The following is a 23,358-nucleotide window of genomic DNA, read 5'->3' as shown; positions in this document are numbered from 1 at the left end:
CTTCAAAATGTTGACATGTATGCATGGGCCACCAAAAGTGTTCCCTGGTTCTTTCGGGTTGGAGGCTACAGGGCTTCCACCTCCCGAGCGGGTTGAAAGCAAAGACATGGAGACCTGAAAAAACGCTCCTTCATATTTTACCAGATGCTAAAAAAGTAATAGAATCACACATACTGGTGGGCGATATCAGGGTGTCAAGAGACACTAATTTCGAGGAATAAATATCATGCCAGTGATTATGAAGAATATTGTTGAGAAAAATATATATATATAAATGTATTTTACATACCTAGTGGACTTTCCATTCTTTGCTCGGCCTAAAAAAGACAGAGTTTTACTTCCGTTAATTAAGAGTTTATTTTAAGATTTTTTCCTCAAATTCAGTATTGCTAGTAACTTACAGCGCTTAAAAATAGAAGCAGTGTGATGCGAAGCAGTATATAAAAATACTTTGATGGTTAACATTTCTGAGTATGGTGGAGATAAATTCCCTTTATTTCTTAATGGGATGTTCCTTTTAGTTTTTCTTTTATTTCACTGTTTATTTACTACGCTTTATCAGTGCTGAGCCTAGAATAAGACTGAAGACACAGAACCAATAAAATATACTTGCTATGCAAGGTGTTGTTACTTTCAAGACATACAATCGTCATCTAGAGTATGTTGATTAAACGAGATCTTGCAATATGTTTCACATTCAATTTTACAAATTCAGGACAGGCACATTTTTTCAAATGATTTCACAATTTTCAGGTACCAGTGACCACATTCTAATACTTGGTAAGTGCAGCCACTTCGTATATCTACTCCTGTTCTTTCAAGGGGGTTTTCGGGGAATAGCTTCCATCAGTCAGAGTGGCAATAGGATAAATAGCTTTATTTCTTTTGGCAGGATTCAGATGTTCTACAAGTTAGTACCACTCTTGTACTTATAACCTGTAATTGATGAATAAACAAAGCCAAATGTAAAATTTCTACTATTTTAGATTTGTAATCTGGAGCATCAAGATTTCCCAATCACCTAGGTTTGGCTCCCATTGAAGTAGTTTCAATCATTCTGCTGTATGTTGTAGAACATTGACACTCATGTGCAATTTTGTAAGTCCTAAACTTATACAGTTTGGATATTGTCACCCCAGTAATGTAGGTGGATGGAGCGATAAAGGTGTATCTTTCCGCAAGTGTGTTCTGGACATTGCCAGATATGTACTTTAATTATAGACCATTTTTTCTACATTTGGGTGGCCAGTGCCACTCATGAGGAGTTTAAGTGACAGGGTTTGAACTGAGCCAATCTGATGCCTTCTCTCTGCCCTAGCAGTAGTCTTCCTCTTTTGTTAATCCTAACTAGTAATTTAATTACACCCATCATCTAGAAATTATGTCAACTGCAGCTGCGTAGTTCTATAATTTTGTGATAATGGGGAATTATAAATGTATTTATTAGGGCTATTTCTATACTATGGGCCCAGCACATCGGCAGCGTTCACATGAAATAGGAAATACGCTGAACACTAGGCAATGTCAGATAAACAACAGTATTGCAATAACAGCGAGAGACTGCACGGCTAGTAGGGTGAAATTTGCAATGATCATCTTTCCAACAGTATCGCAATAAATGGGTCACCAGGTTTCTCATTAAGGAAGGAGAATTGGAATTCGGTCCAAATTCCTCAGTAGCAGTAGGCTTGGTTCAATGTTTTGAAGCATTTTACTTTTGAAAGTTCTTGGATCAATTATTTGCTTCAAGTATTCATTTTCCCTTCGGTGATGAGAAATTTGCCTTTTAAATAGCAGAGCAGGTCTAGGGTAATGCATGTCGCTTTGAAGTGGAATTTGGAGCCAAGAGGGAGCAAGTGGAGTTTGTCAAGTGCAGCCAGTATTGCATTTACACCAACTGGGTGTGAACTAATCAAGATATAAACATTGGCTCGGGGTATAGAAGGTTTTAGTTTTATGAGAATCTTTAATTAGGTGGTTTTTTTTTAATATGGAGCCATGAGGTTTCACAGAGATATTTTGGCCAATGGTGACTCCAACTAGGGCCAATGTTCACCGAAATTGATACAATTTAGAAGTCATTTTTGTGCTAGAGGTAGTGGTCAACAAGCGCATCGGAAGACAAATTGATGTTTGATGGGTTTGACTTTAGAGAGAGTAAGCACATCCATTTTCTTTGTACAGTGACTTTTGTTTAGAGTAGTAATGTTGCTGGAGTTTCAGATTTGAAGGCAAATATGAGAGTACTGGCGCAAGGTGTGCAGTTGACAAACCAGTGCATCCAGGCTAACAGAGTCAATTTTCATAAACCGTGATCTTGAAGTGATGATGTATGTGAACCATTTTTGAAAAGCAAAGGAAAGGAAATAAAGAGCTGTTATAGATATTTGCTATTCTCCCATTTTATTTAGTCTAAAGTCTTTGCGAACAATGAGCTTTGGCATGCCCTTTTGAGTGAAAAATTAATCCATTCTGGAATGGAACCTTAAATTGGCATGTCCGCTAAACATGATTCTTGTTCATTGGTTCTTGACCTGTAGTATTAACTTTTTATTTCAGTACATCTGGCAGCCATAATACAAAGATTTATATTCTCTCACAATCAGTTGTGTTTGTAAATGTTGTTACCCTTGTCCTTTTTCACTGTGCTGTACAGTCCCAGGGACAATTGCACACTATGAAATGTGAGTTTTCTGACATTCCCGACTAACCAGGACCCAGGGGACATGGTCTGTGACAAAACATTGGCCTCCCAAGCCTCTTGGACGTTTAGGTAGACATGGATCAGCAGTCACAAACCAGGTCAAAGAAGGAACTGCTGAGGCGAGTACAGTACAGCACATTCCGTAACAATCGAGTTGTAAGGTCAAGCCAGATCAGGGAGCTTTAAGTTAATAAACAACACTTTATTAAGATCTCTAAACAGACAAAACAAATGGGAATCCAATAATAAAATGCACAGAAAGGATGCCTGTGAGGAAACCCATTGTTGCCGTTAATGAGTCCTTTAGAATTAAGGGCTTGATTTATCATAGTTTTGCATCACCCTTGAGCCACACAAGGTGACTCAAAACCTAGATTCGGATTTACCAAGTCATGCAAGCCCACCCTCAGTGGCCTTGTGCGCTTTGGTAAATCTGATGTAACGCAAGGCAGCTCAAGTCACTGCCTTGGGTTAAACTATGGGGTGGGGACGTTACATGGGTGGAGCATGGGTGTTCCCACGCATCCACCCATGGGTTTGATCCATTCCCAGCTTTACCAACACTAGTAGACCTGTGATTGCATCAGAAGTGTATTTGTTTCCACCAGAAGTGCAACAAGGAAAAATAACTTTATTTCTCCTCATTGTTTCCGCTTCCTTGGTGTGCTGCATTCTGTAGCACACTTGGAAAGAGGAAAATGCCTTAGAGGATTATTTTTGTGCAGGAAGGTGCCCCTTCCTGCACAAAAACAATTCTGCCTACAGTGCAGACCCCCTTGCACCACAGCGCAAGGGTGCCTGCATTGGCGCTAGGCAGCACATTGTGCGTCAGTGCAGGCAGAGAGCAGGAATGAGCCATAAATTGGTAAATATGTCCGTTCAGCGCAGCAAGTTGTCTTGCTGCATTGTGTGGCATGAAAGTATGATAAATATGGAAGTAAGTGACCCACAATCTAATGACAAAGAGATAAAAAGTTGATGGATTATTCAGGGACAAATGAGCAAATAGGAGTGAGGGCATAGCTGGAGAGTGTGTCAGGGACCCTAAACCATCAGCTGAGGGAACACCACAGGAACCTTCCCGCAGGGTTATGAGTGCCAGCCTACTCATACTTTTAATTTCTGCCACCCAGCACTTCACGTGCCACCAGGATCTCGGTTCCGGAAACTATTTGATCACCAAAAGCCATTATAAATTCTTCTTTAGCTTACTCTTTACCCCTTCAACATTTCTAAGCCTCCAAGTGCATCAGCAGGGCCCCATATGTGAACCATCAGGCTTAACTCTTTTGGTTGAAGTGCAGTCCAGGTAGGAATGAGTTCAAGAAGCCCTGCTGTGACAGTGTTTAAAGGTACTCCTTACAGGTTTGCCCTAGCCTTGGCTACCTAGATGCAGTGATGTGTTAGTTTATAATTCATGGCATGCCCAGTTCATTTACAGAAAATGTATTTTATTATGGTATTTTGTTGTGCAGGAATTGTGCCCATTTGCTTTGTTCTAAGTGCACTAGCATGTCCATATCCCACCCCCTTGCCAACACAAATGTTTTAAGATCTATGATCAGTCATACTGAGCTCATAAACGAATCTACCGCCAGGGTGGCAAAGCTCACACTTGTGCCAATGGATGCCCCTAGCCCCACCACTGTTCCTTCCTACTCCCAGCTCTCATAACCCTCTCTTTGCTGAGCTGACCATTCCAGTGAGGCATGTGAGTGGAACATCCTGTTATTCACCTGCTTTCCTGCCAGGGCCCAAAGCCCTGTTACTTAGTAGCATATCTAACATCTAATTTACAGCACTGGCTTACTGAACAACTCTGATGTTGACTTTTCAAAACATTTGTAGTTGAGTTTCTTTCTCCTGAACTCCACTCGCTAGTATGGCAATTAAATGAAGCAATTCCATACCTTTGTGGAGACTTTATGTGGGCGCAGCAGAAGTCGGATGTGCTTGATCACCCGACGTCTCTCTGAAAACTGAGCAACTGAATCAGAAAAAATTCGGATGATATCATTGGCTGTCACTCCTTGTTCGTCCAGGTCGGGAATGTGGATGGTGACCTTTGTTGACAGTGACTGCTCACACACCTCCAGGCATCTCTGAGCCACATCTGTCAGTACCTGTATTGAACAGACAAACAAAAGAGAAAATATCAAGCAGATTGATAAAATCATGAAGGCAGATCATTGATAATCAAGAGTATTCCATTTCTCCACCCTCTGATATCCAAAATCAAACTTGGTTGATGTGGTCTCAGTTGCGGCTGCAGTCAGTATAGGTATTTCTATACAAGGAGTTGGATATATGACATAACTGCCAGGGTGAACCTATGGGAGGTTGAGGTGCATGTAAGATTTACCTTAGAATTCACTCCAGCAAACACTGCACTCACGAAAGCCACCAACTAAACAGATTGCCCACTCTAACAAAATGCACAGATCAAATACAATAGGAACGAATCATGAAAACTTGATCAAATCTAAATACCTGATAAGGGTAGCTTAACAAAAATAACCTCCCTTACCTCAACAATATTTTCAGGAATGAATTCATCACTAATGCAAAATCCCAGGACGATGAGGTAGGAGAACTTCAGCCTCATGTAGGGCTGCACAGGCAACACCACCGGTTTCCTGGCCAGAAGCTCTTTCATTTCAGGGACCATTTTGCAAAGATCATCCATGGCTCCCCCATCCACTGCCAGGACTGTTTTCAGGTCGATTGCTGGTGTCCCATCATACTGAAGGGGAACTAGGACAGCGACAATATGAGCCTGCAAGGATCAAACAACAGTTTAACACCCACAAGTTGTTACTGCAACAAAGAATGCCATTGTGCCTCTTACTCAGCATATAAATGTGAAACATAAGGGAAAAAACGAGAATTAAGCATACTTTATTTGCAATCCGATATTCCTCTTTGTTCTCCTAAGTGATCAACCAAACCACAGAGGCTGTTTTGGCAGCCAGACTCCATTAAATACAGTAAAGCGTATACACAGGTTAGAGAACCTTAATAACTGTGGTTTGAAGATTTTTTTTGTTTAAATGTTTTTATTGACTGCAAACAAGGCACAGTAATGTACATATCCGTGCGCCACCAACCTGAGGCCCGCCACCTTTTCTCATATCGCAACCAACTGTATCGGCTATCCCACATCCCGGAGGTCGGGCATCGCCGTGCATGACTGATTTAATACCCACTGCTTCTCGAGTGTCCCTCCATCTCGACGCTCGTGTGCGGGGCAGACCCCCTGTCGGCGGCCAGGCTCTAGCGTGTTCCTTCCCCCAGAACGTAGGGCACAGTCACACATTTTATGGCCATAAACTCCAAACCCCCTTCCTCCCCCCACGATTCCCCCCACCTCCCCTAACCCACCCACCCCAACTAAACAATTGAGGTCCTAAGTCAGTCGCAGCCCCTTTTGCTTCCCGCACTCAGCCGCCACTCATCTTCATCATGCGTCTCCCACTCAAACACCTCTCCCGGGAGCCTCCTCTACTGCAATCTCCGTATCAGGACCCCCATCAGGGCTCCCCGCTGCAGTCTCCCGCCCGCTCAGGTAGTCTACGTACAATTCCCAGAAGTTTTTAGGCCGGCTACGCGGTGGCAGCAACTCGCTGAACCTCTCCGCTTGGGTGCAGCAGTATAGCACATCTCGCTTCCACTGCTCCACCGTGGGCAAGGGACCACGCATCCAGCTCATCGCAACTCGTCGTTTCGCAACGAGCATCCCCATATCCACCAGGCGTCGGCCCGCCTTCGGCACCACTCTGGAATGCCCCAATAACGCCACTGCCGGGTCCGGAGCCAACACTACCCCCGTCACCCCTACTATCTGGTGGTATACCGCTTCCCAGTAGTTGTATATGCCCGGGCATTGCCACGCTAGGTGAAGGAAGTCCGCCGCCGGGTGTTTGCACCGTTCACATACAGGGTCTTCACGCAGCCCATATCTATGTAAGCGCTCTGGTGTGTAGTAGTACCTGTTGAGGAACTTGAAATGAACGAGTCGATGTCTGCCATGCAGAGATATGCGTTTGATCCCCGTGCAGCAGTACGCCCACCTAGCATCGCCAATGGTGATCCCTAAGTCTCTTTGCCAGTCCAATCTGCATTTTGCAAACTCGTGCACCCTATGAGATTGCGCCATTCGGTACAGCTTAGAGATCAGCCCGCTGGGGTTGTCATTCTTAATTATGTATGTCAGTTCCTGAACCTCCGCCGGCTCCTCCATGTCACACCCCAACAACTGTTTCCAGGCATGCCTAACTCTGTGATACTGAAAACGCTGCAACTGCGCGCCCTCCATGCCCGAGGTTGCCACCGCCTCCCACGTCTTGACTTGGCCGTCAGCAAACATGTCACCCATGGTGTGTACACCTATCTCGTTAAGCGATCGCCGCACTGCTTCCTCATTACAAGGGGCCAGCCACACCGCCCAAGCAATTGACATTGCCGGTGAATATAGCTGCGCCCCCGACTCGCGCTGTAGTATACAGTTCCAGGCATGCCTAGTGGAGTTCAAGGAATCAAGAAATCCCGTGCGACGGTCCGGATGCTCAAAAATGACCGCGGGGAGCGGCAGCGGCGCCGCAAACAATGTCTCTAACTTGAGATATGGGACAGTCTCACCCCCGTGTATCCAGCTATGCGCCTGAGCCCCCTGCGCCACCCGATAGTACAGCTCCATGTCGGGTGCCCCCAGGCCACCCATCTGGTAAGGTAGCGTCAGTACTCTCCAGCTGGTCCGCGCCTGCTTGCCAGCCCACGCCAGCCTTAGCATTGACGCCTGTAGCCGCGCGAAGAAAGCACGTGACAGCACCATGGGGATGTTCGCAAACAGAAACAGAAACCGAGGGAGTACCACCATCTTCATGATGGATATGCGCCCCAATAACGAAAGGGGCAGCTTGATCCAGGTCTCCACGTCTTCCTCCAGTTTACTGATGGCCCTTCCGTAATTCTCAGACAGCACCACCTCTGAGTCCCTATGGAGCTGGATCCCCAGGTATCGGACCGGTTCCTCCGACCATTGCAACGGGTATTCCATATCAAATGGGGTCGTGACCGGTGTCAGCGGGAACACGATAGACTTGTCCCAGTTAACCTTCAGCCCGGAGAGCGCTCCAAATTGAACAACCTCCCTCAGCACTGGGGCCAGGTTATTTTCTGGGTCCCTGACATACAGCAGGGTGTCATCTGCATACGTGGATACCGTTATCCTGTAAGTCGGAAAATTAATACCTCGTAGGCTGTGGTATTCCCGCATAGCGCACACCAGCGGTTCCGCCACCAGGGCGTACAGCAGAGGCGATAGGGGGCAGCCCTGCCTCGTGCCCCTCGAGATTGTTATCGGTTCCGTGACTCGATCGCCCAATCGTATTCTCGCCGTGGGGCCACTATACAGCACCCCTATCATTTGAAGGAAGATCGGGCCTAGCCCCATTCTCGTCAGGACCTGTCGCATGAATGGCCACTCGACAGAGTCAAAGGCCTTTTCCATGTCGAGGAAGACAGCGAGCGCGCGCACGTCAGGGCGAACATGTTGCATGACGCCAAACACTGTCCGCAAATTGTATGTGAGGTTCCTGCCCGGCATGAACCCCGCCTGCTCTGGGGCGACCAGTTCGGGAGCGAGAAGGGCTAAACGCGTGGCCAGGACCTTGGCATATAATTTCGCATCCACATTGAGCAGCGATAATGGTCGATAGGAGCTGCACTCATCGGGTGGTTTGCCCGGCTTCGGTATTGCGACCAAGAGCGCCTCGCGCATGGACGGCGGCATATGTCCCTTGATGCACATATCGTCGAACAGCGTCGACACGTGCGGCAAAAGCTGGTCTATAAAAGCGCGGTAGAACGCGACAGTGAGGCCATCAGCTCCAGGGGCGCTCTGCGCCTTCATGCTCGCAAGGGCCTCTAGAATTTCATCCCTCTCGATAGGCAGGGATAGAAACTCCCTGTGTTCGTTCGCTAGGAACGGCAACTTTATATAGTCCAGATAGTCCCCTATGCTGTCTTCCATCCCGGCTTGCTGAGAAGCGTAGAGCCTGGCGTAATACGACCTAAAGCGCTCCAACACCTCCTCCTCCGCCGTGAGCAGCGAGCCATCCCCCGACTTGATCTGCGTGACGGCGGTTCTGCGTCTGCGAGCCTTGAGCAGATTAGCTAACACCGACCCCGGTCTGTCACCCTCACCATAAACCCTGGCCGTAGCGTACTTCCCTAGATGCAGCACCTCTGCATCAGCAGTTTCGTGGTACTCTGCCAGGAGAGTTTTTATCTCCTCAGTAGCGTCCTCTCCGCCCGTCTCTAGCAGTCTGGTCTCCAGTGCAGTCAGATTGCGCTCCTGCGTCGCAAGGCGCCTCCGGATATCTCGGAGTACCCCCGAGTGTTTGGCCATCGCCACTCCGCGAATGTAGACCTTAAAGGACTCCCAGACAGTCTGGAAATCCTCGACGGAGCCGAGATTGGTGGCAAAGAATAGCTCGATAGCAGCCGTCAGCTCCTCCTTAAATAGGGGATCCAGCAGCGAGTAAGGGGGAAATCGCCAAAGAAACGGCGGGGGGACCTTTCTGGGCGCCGCCAGGGAGACCAGTATCGGCGAATGGTCGGAAAGCGTGCGCGGGAGTACCGCGCACTCGCGTAGCTGCGGTAGGAGGGGCGCAGATAGTAGCCAGTAATCTATCCGCATATGCAGGTTATGGTATGCTGAGTAATGTGTGTAGCCCCCTATTGCCGGGTTACGAGTTCTCCACAAATCCACGAGATCCAAACAAAGCATACCTCGAGCAATCGCCTTCGCTGCCGCTGGTTGCGCTCGTTTCGGGCCGCCTGATCTATCCAGCTCCGGGTCTAACACTACATTAAAGTCGCCGCCCCAAAGCACATGCCGCGCGCCTGCATCCCCCACCGCTCCTGTCAGCGCTGTGAAAAACTCAGGGCAGTCATAGTTCGGCCCATAACAATTAACCAGGAGTAAATCCATGCCCTTTCCCTGGAAGCGCGTGAGCGCAAACCTGCCCGCGTTGTCTGTGGCAATGCACTGCAATCTGTGCTCCACCCGCGCGCTTACCCATGTCAGCACCCCTCTAGAGTGTGTAGTGAACCCCGCCACATGTGCCTCCCGCAGGTCCCTAGTGCGTAGGATAGGGCTGTTATTAGGAAGATGCGTCTCCTGTAGGAAAGCAATATCTATCTTATGCCTCTTAAGATAGTGCATCACTTTACGGGCTTTGCGGTAATCATTAAGCCCCCTTACATTCCAAGTGAGGATTCTTAGTGTGTCGTGCCTCTCGGGTATGGCCGCTTCGGTGTTCGCCATAGCTTGCTCTAGGGTGCAAATCCCTCAACTGAGCGCGTCTCCAAGCGCAGGAGCATACTAGCAGATCAAACCGCGCACCCCGACCTAGTGACCTCAAACCCCCGTAACCCAAACCCCTCCCTCCCCCCCACCCACAGAAGACCCACCCCAACTCGGCCTTACAGATTCCCAAACTTGGGCACCCCATACCTCCCGCCACCCCTCCCATAACTTTTGAACCCTCAAAGGTGTGGGACGTACACGCGGGCGGAGGTCGCTCAGCGCTCACACACTAGTGTGGAAGCGCCTAGTACCCAACTGCCGCCGCCCGGCCCAGCGAGCCACTATTGTGTCTCCCGTCCCCTCCCAGCGCACTGTTATCACAACTCAGCGGCCCTCTCAGATGGTAGGCCCCAGCAGCGTCCTCGAGAACCATATAAAGGATTGGAGCAATTGGGGGATGAGTCACTGTCCATGTGCCTCCTTTTAGCGCCTAGTCAGGGGGGGGTACATCTCACAATGTACTGTACCCCATAACGATATCGTCCAAACGCCCCCCACCCGCGCCCCCCAAAGCCTACATCCCTTCAGCCAAGCATGTCCCGCCAAAAATACCAACTAGGTGAGTCCCGCCCTCATGGTCAGTCCTGTGCGTCCAGGTCGCCGTCTCTCTCGTCCCCCCGCGGTGACGTCGCTGGGCTCCGGCGCTGCTCCTTCGCCCAGTCCTTCAGCGCCTTTTGGAGTGCTTTAGGGTCTTGGAAGATGTGCGACTTGCCCTGCCGGTTGACTCGCAGCTTAGCCGGGTACAGCATTGCATAGTCCACTCCTAGTTCCCGGAGCTGCTTTTTGGCAGGGGCAAACTGTCGCCTGGCCTCCTGCACCCGGGCCGTGAAGTCCGGGTTGAGCGAGATGGGCGACCCTTCGTAGGACAATGACTTCTTTTCCCGGGCAACTCTCAGCGCTGCATCTCGGTCCCTGTAGTTCAATAGTTTAGCTATAACCGGTCGGGGCGGTGCACCCGGCGGGGGCCTTGGGCCCAGGGACCTGTGCGCTCTCTCTACCACGAACATCCCGGAGAACACATCTTTCCCCAGCAGCGCACTCAGCAGTGTTTCCACAAAGGTCTCCATTCGGCCCGTGGCGGTGGACTCCGGCAGGCCAGTGATTCGCAAGTTGCACCGCCGAGAACGGGCCTCTAAGTCCTCCGTTTTGTCCTGCAGCATCTGCATTTGGCGCTCGAGCTTCTTGTGGTCGCGATCCAGTGTCGTCTGCGCGCCCTCCACCTCCGATATGCGACTGTCAGCTTGGTCCAGGCGCTCCGAGTGCTTGTCCAGGCGCTCCCCCATGCGGTCCATTCGGTAGGAGAGCGCGTCAATCTTAGCGCCCAGGGCGGTGATGCCGCTCTGCAACCCCTTCTCCATGGACAACAAGAGGCCCCTCAAGTCCCGGTCGTCCTCCGCGGGCTCAGATCCGCCTCCCGTAGCATCCTCCTGCGGTGTTTGCGTCTGGGGGCGCCGCTGCTCGAACTTCAGTTTTGACTGGGTTTTGTCGGATTTCCCCATCTTGTACCCACACACCGTTCAGCGCGATGCCGTTCGGCCTGGGCACGCTCCCGCCGCCACGTAGCTGTGGCGCAATCGCAGGTAGCCCTCCGCGGGCGTCCTGGTGGCTTGCTCAGCACCCGTTGGCACCACCTGGCACACCAGCCGTCTGCAGTCTTCACCGTGCTGCTGTTAGGCCGCCCGCTCTGCCTCAGCTTCTCACACTCCCTGCTCGTGGCGTTCGCGCCCAGCTCTGCCCCGGAGGCACCTCGCCCGTGGTTTCTCCTATCCTGTTGCCTCCTCCGCACTGCCGCCGCCGGGTACACCGGTGCCCCCAGCCCAGGCCGCCACTTCAACGAGGCCCGGAAATGCCCCCAGCGCTCCTCACTCCAAGCCGCTCTGCCACTTATCCTGCTCGCCTCGGGGTTTGAAGGGGGTGCTGCTGACCTTCCGCGCTCCGAGCGCCGCGGGGCTCACCCAGGGCTTCCCAGCGTGCTCTACGCCGATCTCGCTCGCTCCTTCTCGGCGCCCCGCTCACGGCGCTATCTGCTGTCTCTGTGCTCGCCGCGGGTCACCACATCCGATCTCTGCTGTCCGCCACTATGCGCCTCGGGTCCGCCCCTCGCGGCCGCCGCCGGCCGCACGTTGCCCCACGTCGTCGGCCGTCCTCCTCACTCGAGGCTGGGGATCTGCGGCCTAGGACGCTTCCCGAGTCGCCGGCTCCGGAGGTCGCCCCTTCGCTCGAGCGGGCTGGAAATTACGCCGGCCGACTGCCCAGCACCTCAGGATGTTCCGCTGGGGCCAACCGTTGTTCTGGGAGACGTTGGGATCAGGATTATTGGCGAATATATGGCGTGGCTCGCCGGAGCTCCGAGCTCAAGCAGCCATCTTCGTTGCGAGCTAAGCTCCGCCCCCCCCCCACTGTGGTTTGAAGATTTATGGGCACTCTCTAAAGGGTAATTCGACGAGCATCCATGGGAGAAATTGACTTGAGCCACGCAATGCGCCTGGCCCTCCAGGCCCATCGGTCAACTCCTCGCGCCACAATGAGTGAGAGTCCAGCTATCTTGTTGTTTAGGAGAGCAATCAGAACAAAACAACCTCAATGGGCATCATAGCGGTCAGTGAACACTGACAAACTTTGTGACACCGATGCTGCTCATATGAGTAAAATTAATGTATATGCTAATCAGTGCCGACACGCCCAGGAAACAATCTTTGACAAAAGAGACTGGGTCCTGGTAAAGCAGAGACAGAAAATAAAGTTGGACACTCCATTAGCCACCGAAGCTTTACAGGTGGTGGCGCACAAGGTACACATGGTGACAGCACATCGTCCTGGGAAATCCATAACTCGGGACACATTACACTTTAAACATCTACCTCATCACTCCCCAGCTCATGAAACTAACTTGGAAACAACCACACCTTCAGGTCCAGCTCCAGAGCTTGCGCCTCCGTTGCCTGATGAAGGTGGACCACGACCATTCGGATCACCCAAGCTGGCAGACAAGTGCAAGCTCCTCATCGAGTGATTGAGGAGATGAGATTTAATTTATGCCTGCCACTATTCATTTAACAAAGGGGGAGATGTATCATATTGATGCACAAAGCGCACTAGGACACTGGTGGTTCTGGGATTACTCTAAACAGGAACTACATGCTATGTAGGGGAGGTATTAGTGTGTGGTTTGAGCAGTATGATGTAATGGGCAGAGTGTGAATGAATGTTGGAGAATAAAGATATGCTTGAACACAGTATGTGGGTAATCTATATATCTATTTGCATGCTTCAGAGATGGGTAAGACGCTACAATAAGTACAAGTATTCATTCAATAGTTCAAGCCAAAGCCTTTCAAGAGGCAATAGTGCCTTGAGTCTCTGTTACTTACTATTGGGCACAGATGCTATCCTGTTTCTGTCTTATAATATTGTGTGCCTGTTGTCTATAATCTGCTTGTATTTGTATTTTTTCATAGTCTGATCTTGGTTTAAAGAAATTGGTCACCTTAGAAGAGAAAAAAGAGAGACGTCTGGTACTGCTTTTCAGAATCCATGATCAGCCGGTTGAAAATGTTCTGTTTGTTGCAAACTTCATGAAACAGATTTTTAGGTTTACCAGAAGATGATTAGTAATTAAAAAGTTGTAACAAACTTCTTCCAAGTTTGACAAGCATGTTGTTTAAGGGTTGTATTATTTTAAATGTAAATGTAGTGCATTTATATAGCGCTCCGCGCACCCCCAAAAGGGTCTCTCAGGTGCTGTGCACATACCGCTGTGGAACCCTTCCTGGCCTTTCCCTGTGAAGTGCCCCCTCCTGGGCACCCCCAAGGTGAAGCCAGGCATCCTAGCGCTTTTGGGGCCGTTGTGGAGATTAAGCAAGCTATTGCCCAGAGTTGCAGAGTGGGACCCATGATTAGAATAGGCACCGAGGCGAGAATTATCGGTTCTGGGGAAATTGAGCCCAAGACCCAACGAGGTGAGAATTGAACCCTGGTCCGGGCCAGACCTCTGCATCAGGGTCTGCCGCTCTAACCATTGAGACACACTTCTCTTATGACATAGATTGGCAACTTAAAGATTTCAAGAGTATAGGTGTGACAAGCGATTGACAAACTAGTAATTCCATCACATTCTCCTGTTATTTAGAGGTGGGCATGACTTGCATAATTTTGTGTAACATACGTATATGTAATTACCACAAAATGATGTGAAAGGCATCTTACACTCAAATAATTACCCAAATGGTGAGTTCAGGTAAAACTTCAACATCTAAATGCAATTCTGCATTGATTTCCGGGTGCGAAACAAAATGATCGGACTTGTAGTTTTGCACTGAAAAATTACTTTAAAGGTCTGCTCGGATGAAAAAATCTACCTGAAAGGTTTGTTGACTACCTATGTTAAATGAACTGCTGCTCGCATTTGGATTTGTAGTTTAACACTCAAAAATTTCTCAAACAGTCCACTCAGGTAAAATAATCTACCAGGTATGCCACTTATGTTAAAAAAGTACCCAAACAGTATATCTCCCTTCAAACTTTCTTCCTGAAATTACACGATGTGGCGTACTAGCCTAATCTTAGAATTTAAGGTAAATTTTGTTATGTAAAATTATCAAAACCTTGCCACTACTCAAGCATAATTAAACTTCGCCCAGGCCTACTGTTATTATCATCAGTATGAGTACAGGTCGAAAAGTGTTAGCTGACTACATTGGATACATGATCCCAATTTATAAAAAAATTGTGATTGCTTTCTTTGTGGGGAATTATTTTGAAAATTGAACAGCGATGGAACCCAGGGGTATGAAACAAGATATAGTCTAAAATTGTGGTGCAACCATGTGATAAATGAGTTCGCTCAGAGGGACAATCAGGATAGTAATGACAATTTTAGCAGTGAAAGCCCACTTCATGTATTGACGAAAATAGTATGGGCTGCAGGAAATTGATGCTTGCAATTAAATAATGGTAGTGACATATTATTCAGATAACATCGTGAATATAATGTTTTATTATTAGACTCATGTTGTCTTAGTAAGTTAGCATTGAAGTCCCCAGTTGTTAATATTAAGTATTGTAGTAATTAACGGTCAAGTATTCACTTTCCAATAAAGCATTATTAAAGACAGATATACATTTAAGAATTGGTGAGGCAAATACATTTATAATTAATAGTTTTTAACCACTGCCAATTCCATTGCTCGGGTTAGCGTTCCACCACAATGTGTTTTAGCCACCATGCCACCTCAGATTAAACTCATCTATATTCAAAATTAGCCTGGGTCCAGTTCCAATTACTATTCCTCTGGTTGGTTTGGCATTGGTCAACAGCTACAGAGATTAGAGTAATTTCTCTGTTAACCATAGTGAAGTAAAGAGATTTGATGGTCAGCCACTTGCGAGGAGGGTCACTTACTTGAGGTTTAACTTGGCTCACAGCATCAAAGTATTTTTTCCTTTGTTACCCTCATTACCTTCATGGTCAGCATGGTCACTGATGCTGTTTGTGTACAGACATTTTTCGTAGAGCAAATAATCAGAATTAAATCATTTTTCAAAATTAGATGTTAAAGGGAACGTAGTCTTAGAGGTGTGCTGAAGGCAGACCAAAAGCTTGAGTGCAAAGAGGATAAAAGCAATCTGCCTTCGAATACTTTAGCCAATGGTAGGATGATAAAGTTATACGGTGATGAAAGGTATACCACAAGCTGTCTTCTTTCACACAACCAATGTCGTTTTAGCAGGAGCAAGGAAAATAAAAGATGCAGCGCCGCCTCACCTCCTCCACGTTCAAGGAATTTTGGTGGGCTGTTGATGAGCAAAAAGTTATCAAACAGTCAGGAAATTGCTAATTGGTGATAAAACTAGTCGCCCCACTGCTAGTCGATCAATATTTGTAAGATTGAAGAGTATAATTTAAAAAACATAAGTGTTTACGCCGCTGATCAGCTTCTAGCAGACTCTTCTCAGTTATAAAAGACTAGCTATTCAACCATGTTTTGGTTTTTATTACAAAGAGGATAAAGCTGCTCAGCTCTCCAGCACTCCATATGCCAAGTTCTGTTTCCAGGTGCTGGGTGAAACCGCTTGGCCACTAGCAAAAATCAATTAAGGTGCCAAAAGATTCAGTTCGTTCAGCAGAACCTCCAGTGACCATGTCCAAACACAAAAAAGTAGCCACGCCCTGCCTGCCAAGGTCCTGGCTCCATTACACCAGGAAAACAGTTTGGCAAGCCAACAAAAATGCCAAATCAGCCCAAGCAAGGTGACTTCAGCAGTAAATGGTCACAGTGAGGCAGTGGGGACTAAAGACAGCCCGAAATGACTGCCGCTGTAAATGGGGAGAATGCACAGAGGTGGAAGCCAACGAGCCATGGACATCCGTTAGCAATGGCAGCAGCGTTTGATCCAAGGGATTCTCTATTACGGGACTCTTGAGCTTGAAACAGACTCCATGCAGACTCCAAAGTCAGGGTCAAAACACCAAGTGAGCTTCAAGTGTCTAAAGGAGCAACAACAGAGTAGACCAACACACAAAAATGAATTTGCAGCAATTGGAGGGAGGATGGGTATAAGCATGCCGATCGTCATATAGCCACCAAACTAACATTTTATGCTAATATACCCACTATCATATGGCAAAAACAGCAGCATCATGTAGCAACTCACAAAATCACAATAATTCCAAAAGTACAATGAAATCCCTAAAAAGACTGATATTGTAGCATTCACGTCACCATAACAAAAACTAAAAAGTCATTCAATTGAAAAATGTTGATGCTACCTTCAAACCTACCTTTATAACTCAGATTTGACCCTAGAATTTACTCTTAAAAACATCAAATATCTTTCCAAACGCAAAGTCACAGTCTGCATAATGCAACATCATTATTTCCATCATAAGGCAAGATAACCATCATCGTGTGATCACCCAACTAACATCATATTGGAACACCCCAACTATGATTTACCAAAACAAACACATTCATACATGTACCCGCGCACCTTCAAGTAACAGCATACTCCCCATTGTATGGCTAATCACCCTCATCCTATATGGCTCCACAAAGTAGCATATTTCCACATAAACACAAGTATACTCCCACACATATGTTCACCCACCCACAATCCTATGCCAGGATACTCACCTTTACATGGCCAGTAACCCATCAAATATAGCTTCACAAACTAGCATATTTCCACACTAACACAAGTAAACTTCCACTTACCAAACATCAAACACCCAACAATGGTTATCCTAAATCCACATACATCCATGCATGCAACTGATAGAGCGTCACGTTATTCTGAAATTTGTAGGGGTGCATCGTATTCACTGTTAGTCAGCACCCACACATTAATCGATGTAAGTTAAGCGTGACATAGAAATGTATTATTAGAATCGTTTAACATAGAGGTGATTAGAAATGTAACCATGATTTTCACAAACAATAATGTTGTAGACCATTGCAAATGTATCTTAGTAAATGCACAATGGTTAGTTTTCATGTAATGCAATGTGTTAGGTTAAACATGTGCCATGTTAAAGTGTACGTGTAGGTTGCTTATTTACGTTTAAAAGAATAATGAACTAATGCTTAATGTGTTATTTAGTAATGTGTTTAACAGTGTAAAGGCCTGATCGCATTTACGTTTACGAGAAAGGCCTGTTCATTTCTTATGTTAGCTAACATTGTAGGCCGAAAATGATTTCCCTTGGTAAAGGCTTTGGGTTTCAGGATGATGGAAAATCTCAGAGGAGAGGAAAGTTTTTTCGTTCTCATGTTTCTGTTGCAGGTGCAAGGACGTTTAGCACGTTAGAGAGACTAGGTCTTTGTTTTAAGAGTTAGGATGGTACGAGAAGCCAACAGGGGAGTACATTGGAATTTACGGATGATACTTTCAGTGGAGAAGGTGCCTGGGATCCAAGGTCAAGCTAACCGTCGTTGGATGGAGTACAAGTTTCGCTGGAAAAGTACTGGAAGAAGACCTGGCTGAAGAGCTGTGCCGAAGGCGTGTTCTACGTTTTTGGGATTTTGTATTACGGACAGTGCCCTGTGAGTTGAGCAGTTGAGGCTTAAATGGGAAGCTAGAAGGAGCATCTTCGAACGAGCTCTGACTAAGTGAGTGTACTTCTAAGGAAGTCTTCACTTCTGACACCTTTTTACTCTCTTGCCTGGGAGGGAAATGCTAAGTAGGGATGTCACCTTAGAGATAGAGTAGGGAAAGACTAACTGATTTTCTTTTAGGCTAATGATTCCTAATGTAGACAGTGGATTTACCATTGCATTTCTTATGCTTCTAGAGCTTGTTCTTTTTGTTCTGAGTCATATGAGACTCTTACGTAGACTTGCATTTGTTTTAGTGCCCATTTATCTTCTTCACCTTGTGTTAAGGTGCCTGTATGTGCAGTTATTTTTGGTTGTAATAAAATCCTACAAATTTTAGATTCGGAGTCAGTGGTCCTTCCTAAATGAGATTGGATTCTGGTGATTATGTACTAAAAATTGGGTTTCCTCCCCTCTACACTATTTAGCAGATAAAAAGATCCTGGCGACCTGAGAGGATTCTTGGAGAGAACAAGGTATGCAAGAATCCGGTCCTAACACAACCACCATCAAATACCCACACGTCTCCCATCGTACTACCACACAGCCACGATCATATGGTCAAACAGCCACCATCAGGTGGGAACAAACACCATTATCCCACCCACACAACCACTGTTTCCTATTGCTATACAGTGCCCCTAAGCAAATTAGTCCCAGCAAATGCTACATTTTCGACATTTAACAAATGTATTGACTATGTTAGTAAACACGTCTTGTTTCAAACTTCCACAAGTCAGAACAGAAGTCGGCGTTATGATTGAGTTAGTACGACAGGCTTGATAGACAAGGTGAAGGCAGTAGCGTGTTTTTCTTTTAATTTCATGACTTTTTAGTTTTTTATAGCGAAATAACTGAACATATTAGATATTAGCAAACCTTCATTAACTTCCGGAATCACTAATTACCTATATATAGAAACTAAGTTTCAAACCACAAAAGTTTTATACATGAGACATGAACTATTCGGAGTAGGTTATAAGCAACAATAACAACTCATCACCGTAATTTCCTCAGTGTAACAAAATACATTTCCACCCAAAAAAGTATCACCAACTATGGTTGAGAATTTCTTATATGAAATCTGAATAGTACACATTGGAAGTTTGTGGTTTAGTAGAAAGTGTTTGGTAAACATGTCACCAAGTAATACGTTAAATGTAGCGAAGAGGATGCTTTAAGTGTATAACCCTCCTCTAACAAACGCAGGATTAGTCTATGACAATACACAATGTTTAAATCATGTTATGTATAACTATCTGGAGCCCATCATCACAACAATAAATGTAGTGATGCTATGCCATATGGTTACAAAGAGTTCATTTAGCACAGGGATAGCCAGAATAAGGTCAATATATCAAGGACTGGCCAGAAGTATATTATCCACATGTTAATGAAGGCCAAATGTGCCCTTTGATGATGCCTGGATTTTGAAGGTCATTTGAATTTCTGCAGCGGTTTCCTTACTGGTGAGTGATGGCTTTACAGATGGAACATTTGAAAAGAGAGGGCGACATCTCACCCCAATGTCAGACGCACTGCGTTGATTCAAGCAGAACGCTGATGCCATAAGTTCATTCAATTTCATTATTATTTATTGTAATTTCATCCAAAGTTCCACATTCTTGATAGTTAATCCTTGTCACATGAGAGTCGTCTTACGTTTAACACTGTGTCCTAAAAGCTGCAGAAATGCCAATCCAGGCCTTAAACTGTAGCCCGGAGTGTACATAAGTAATCCTCACAAGTTTTATCCTGGTAAGCCAATGCATTTCGGGCCTAGTCCTGGCCCTTCGTCAAGGGTATTCTACAAATTAAAACACGCAAACAGACTAAAAACAGGATAAAAGTGAATAAAAAGAAGAAATCGGTGTGCACTCTGTCACCCCTCTTTTTCTTGAAGGCTTTACAGATGGGTCATATTTCTAGTGACTTTGGATTTGTCCTTCTGCTGATTATGGGCATTAGACTTGCAGTGCCATGAGGATTGGTGTGCCAGGACTTGGCCCAATGGCCTAGTGAGTTTTTCAGAAGCCAATCATTAGCCAGATTTAGAGCAGGGCCAGACTGGAAACGTTTTCATTTCCGTTTAATCCAGTCTCACTCGTCAAAAGATCATGACTCGATACAGGTCATGAGGAAGCATGGCAGGGTCTTAGCAGCCATTCGGTTTCATAGGCAGCCCCCTAGGATACAGCCCACTGATTGACAGAATGGTCCGCCCGGCCTTTACTCTAAGGGTCAACAACACCACAGGCTACGGCCAGTTTGGAAGCAGTCATATTTTCCTGAATTGGAATGCGTGCTTCAGCCTGACAGCTGGTTCATTCAATAGTGGATTGCATGTACATGTGAGGGAGTGTTTGGAAGGTGGATGTAGTTACGCAGCTCAGCGTTTGAGTTCAAGATTCTTTTGAACTGAGGTTGATTTGGAGATCCACTAGTAACAAACAGGACTATGTCACTCAAAACTAGGAAGCTACCCTACCGTTGAGATTTGAGTGCATTGGGTGTCAAGCAGTTCTTATAGGTCTTGAAGTTCCCCCCCCCCCCCCCCCCGAGACTCCAGTGGTTAGTGTTAACATACTGAGTATTCTGCACCTCAAGTTCTGTTCATATTCCTGTTCTAATACCATTTATCTTTTCTCTGTGGTGGTTTATGACAAGTAAATATCCTCCACTAAGAATCTGGATTTTGATCTGGTGAGTGTAGGCGATTATCATGCAAATTTCCTGTCAATCTAGGTGCAGGATTCTTGACTAGGAGAAATTGCCTCTCCTTTACATTCTAATAAAATGAAGTTTATGTAACAAGCTTGTGCGACTGGTTAGGCCTTGCTTCAGCTGATGACCATTCTCTCAGGGCTCTCTGGAGTTCATAGCTCAGCAGTTGTTTGGTCCTGCGTCTCATCAGGAGGGTCACTGTAATCTAATCTGGTTCTTATGGGAGGTAGCTCAGGGGAGCACCTTAAAATTGCATAACTAGTGGCGGCTTATATGGAGGGTTTTGGGTGTCACTAGGCGTCCAGGTTGCTTCTTCCCTATAACAAAGCAGGGCTACTTTTGGAGCTTTAACAATTCTTGAGGTCTTTTCAAAGCATACATTCCGGTTTAGTGGCTGCCTTTCCTGCTTCTTCTTGGTTTCTCATGCTTTTGGAATCCATGCTAGTGCCTTTGGTAGGCCACATTTCTGGAGAATATCATATTTTCACATCTATTCCGGGGCACTGTACTGGTCATTTCCCTTTTATGCATACAATCTGTTCATATCAGTTGTAGATGCTGGACATGCTGCTTGGGTTTCATGTCTTCTGATATTAGCACAGGGTTCCCCCCTACACACAGTGTGACTTTCCTTGGTGCATGTCTGCTCAACTGTGGACATTATTCTCGTACTGTACGGTGTGACCTCTGGGCCTAATTCCACCCTCCTAAGGGAGGTGGCTCCATGATTCTCATGTGGGACCTTTTTTGGAATCTCTTTGTTGGGTCAGAGTGGTTGTTAAATCTCTTCTACTCTCTACGGGTGTCCAAGCTCTATTGTTCAATTTATTATGCCTATGGTTTTTGGATTGGGGGTACATGGGTGGGGCTAAAACAGTCTGGTATGTCTTGGTTAGGTTCCTGTTATTTAGGATGGGGGGGTCTTCGCTCTTCATTATATTCTCTCTGTTGCAATTTGTTCAGTGGTAGTGGGAAGTTTAGGTTGTGAACTTACATCTGTGCTCATGTCCCCTTTTTATTACTGATAGTTTTTTATTTTAGTTAACAGACACATTCCACTCGTAATTGGTGTATCTGGGACGTGTGTCTCTCTGTGTAGGGGTATCCCAGGCTTTGAGTGATGGGTTTGGGGGGGGGGGGGGGGCTTTAATGCACATTGTGCACCATTGTTAAATGGTCCCTCTGAATTATATGTGTTATTTCCTAGTCTGTTGTTGATTTTCAACACTTGTGGATCTAGGAGGCTGTTTCACTGGGGGTATTTCTATTACAGGTTTGCTGGTCTCCGCCAGACTAGTTGTTTCATTTGCTTAGAGTTTATAGGAGGTATGACCTAGCTACAAGACGGCTCTGTCACCTCCTTGCTGTTTGCAGACTGGCTTCAATTATTATCATCCCAATGTTTCCAATGGGCCATGGTGTGCTGGTTGTTTCTCAGTGATTTGCAACCTCCGAACAAGGTACCCGTTTCCACAGAGGGACTCGGCAGGTATCCCGACCTTACAGATTTGCTTACTGGATCCTGGGGTGCTCTGGCCTTTATGCCTGGGGTGCAGTGTTCCTGCTTGGTTTCAGATCCAAGGAGGAGTCTTTTGTCTAATTTATGTTCCAGTTCTCGTGAGCTGGGTTTTCTGGGTATCCATTTGCTCTTCAGCACTCAGCTGTTATGTCTGTGTTCCTAATTTAGCTTCTCTTGAGGGGGCTGGTGAGGTTATAGAGGGGGCGTTGGTGCGTGTTAGACTCAACCATTTGTAGCACTCTCTATGGCTTCGAGATAGAGAGGCTTAGGTCAGTTATTGTTGAAGGCCCCCTTCCCTGCGTTTTTCCTATCAGTTTGGCTTCCTATTCACACAAATCTTCGTGACTAAATGGATATCTTTTCTTTTTTCACAAGAACCTTCCATTAATTTTTTCCAGCTGCTCTTGTTGTGTGGAGTTTTGCTACACTCTCTCATGTGCAGTGGGAACTGCTGATTTATTCAATGTGGGTGGGTGGTTTCACTATTCTGGCCCCTCTTATTGACATGCATTGTATTGCATTGTATCACATTAGGATATTTCTGTAGCACTTAGTACTCCTATGAGGGGCAGTGAATTACTTGCCCAAGCAGGTAGCATACTACACCTGATGGGTGAGTGATTGCAAGAGTGTTGTCTTTGCTTTTAGCCTATAAAGGAAGTGTTTCCATGGTGAGCATGAGGACCACCGAGGTGGTAGGTGGGTTCATTGACATTATTGCCTGGTACCACTGATTAGAATGCTAGGATTTCGGGGGTTTCACAGATTCAACAGTTTTTGGCCTGCTAAGGTTTAAAGAAGGGTCTCTACCATCCTGTCCACGTCGAGGTGGAGGTTCTAGTCACTTCTCTCAAGGTGTTGAGGGAGCTGCGGTCTGTATGATGCTTTCCATATTAACGTATTTCTTATCTTCACTTTTAGTAGATGGCATTTGGTAATTTTTGAA

At 46.4% G+C, this 23,358-nt stretch overlaps 1 protein-coding gene across 2 annotated transcripts in view; it reads right to left on the bottom strand.

Annotated features, from left to right (window-relative positions):
- Positions 1 to 23,358, bottom strand: part of LOC146798442 (uncharacterized) — a 549,773-nt gene that overhangs the window by 360,144 nt on the left and 166,271 nt on the right. Inside the window, exons 4-6 of one of the 2 annotated variants that reach the window (XM_085625710.1) lie at positions 5,232 to 5,480; positions 4,615 to 4,827; positions 290 to 317 (exon numbers count right to left, since the gene is read on the bottom strand). In XM_085625710.1, coding sequence (XP_085481836.1) covers positions 290 to 317; positions 4,615 to 4,827; positions 5,232 to 5,480 — 490 coding nt within the window. Of the gene's footprint in view, positions 1 to 289; positions 318 to 4,614; positions 4,828 to 5,231; positions 5,481 to 23,358 lie in introns of those variants that run through there. The other variant, XM_085625711.1, reaches the window with a different exon arrangement.

This window comes from Triturus cristatus, chromosome 9 (assembly GCF_964204655.1).
Source record: "Triturus cristatus chromosome 9, aTriCri1.1, whole genome shotgun sequence".
NCBI lineage: Eukaryota > Metazoa > Chordata > Amphibia > Caudata > Salamandridae > Triturus > Triturus cristatus.
Note: the sequence above shows the minus strand (reverse complement) of the source record. Positions and strands in the feature narration are given on the sequence as shown.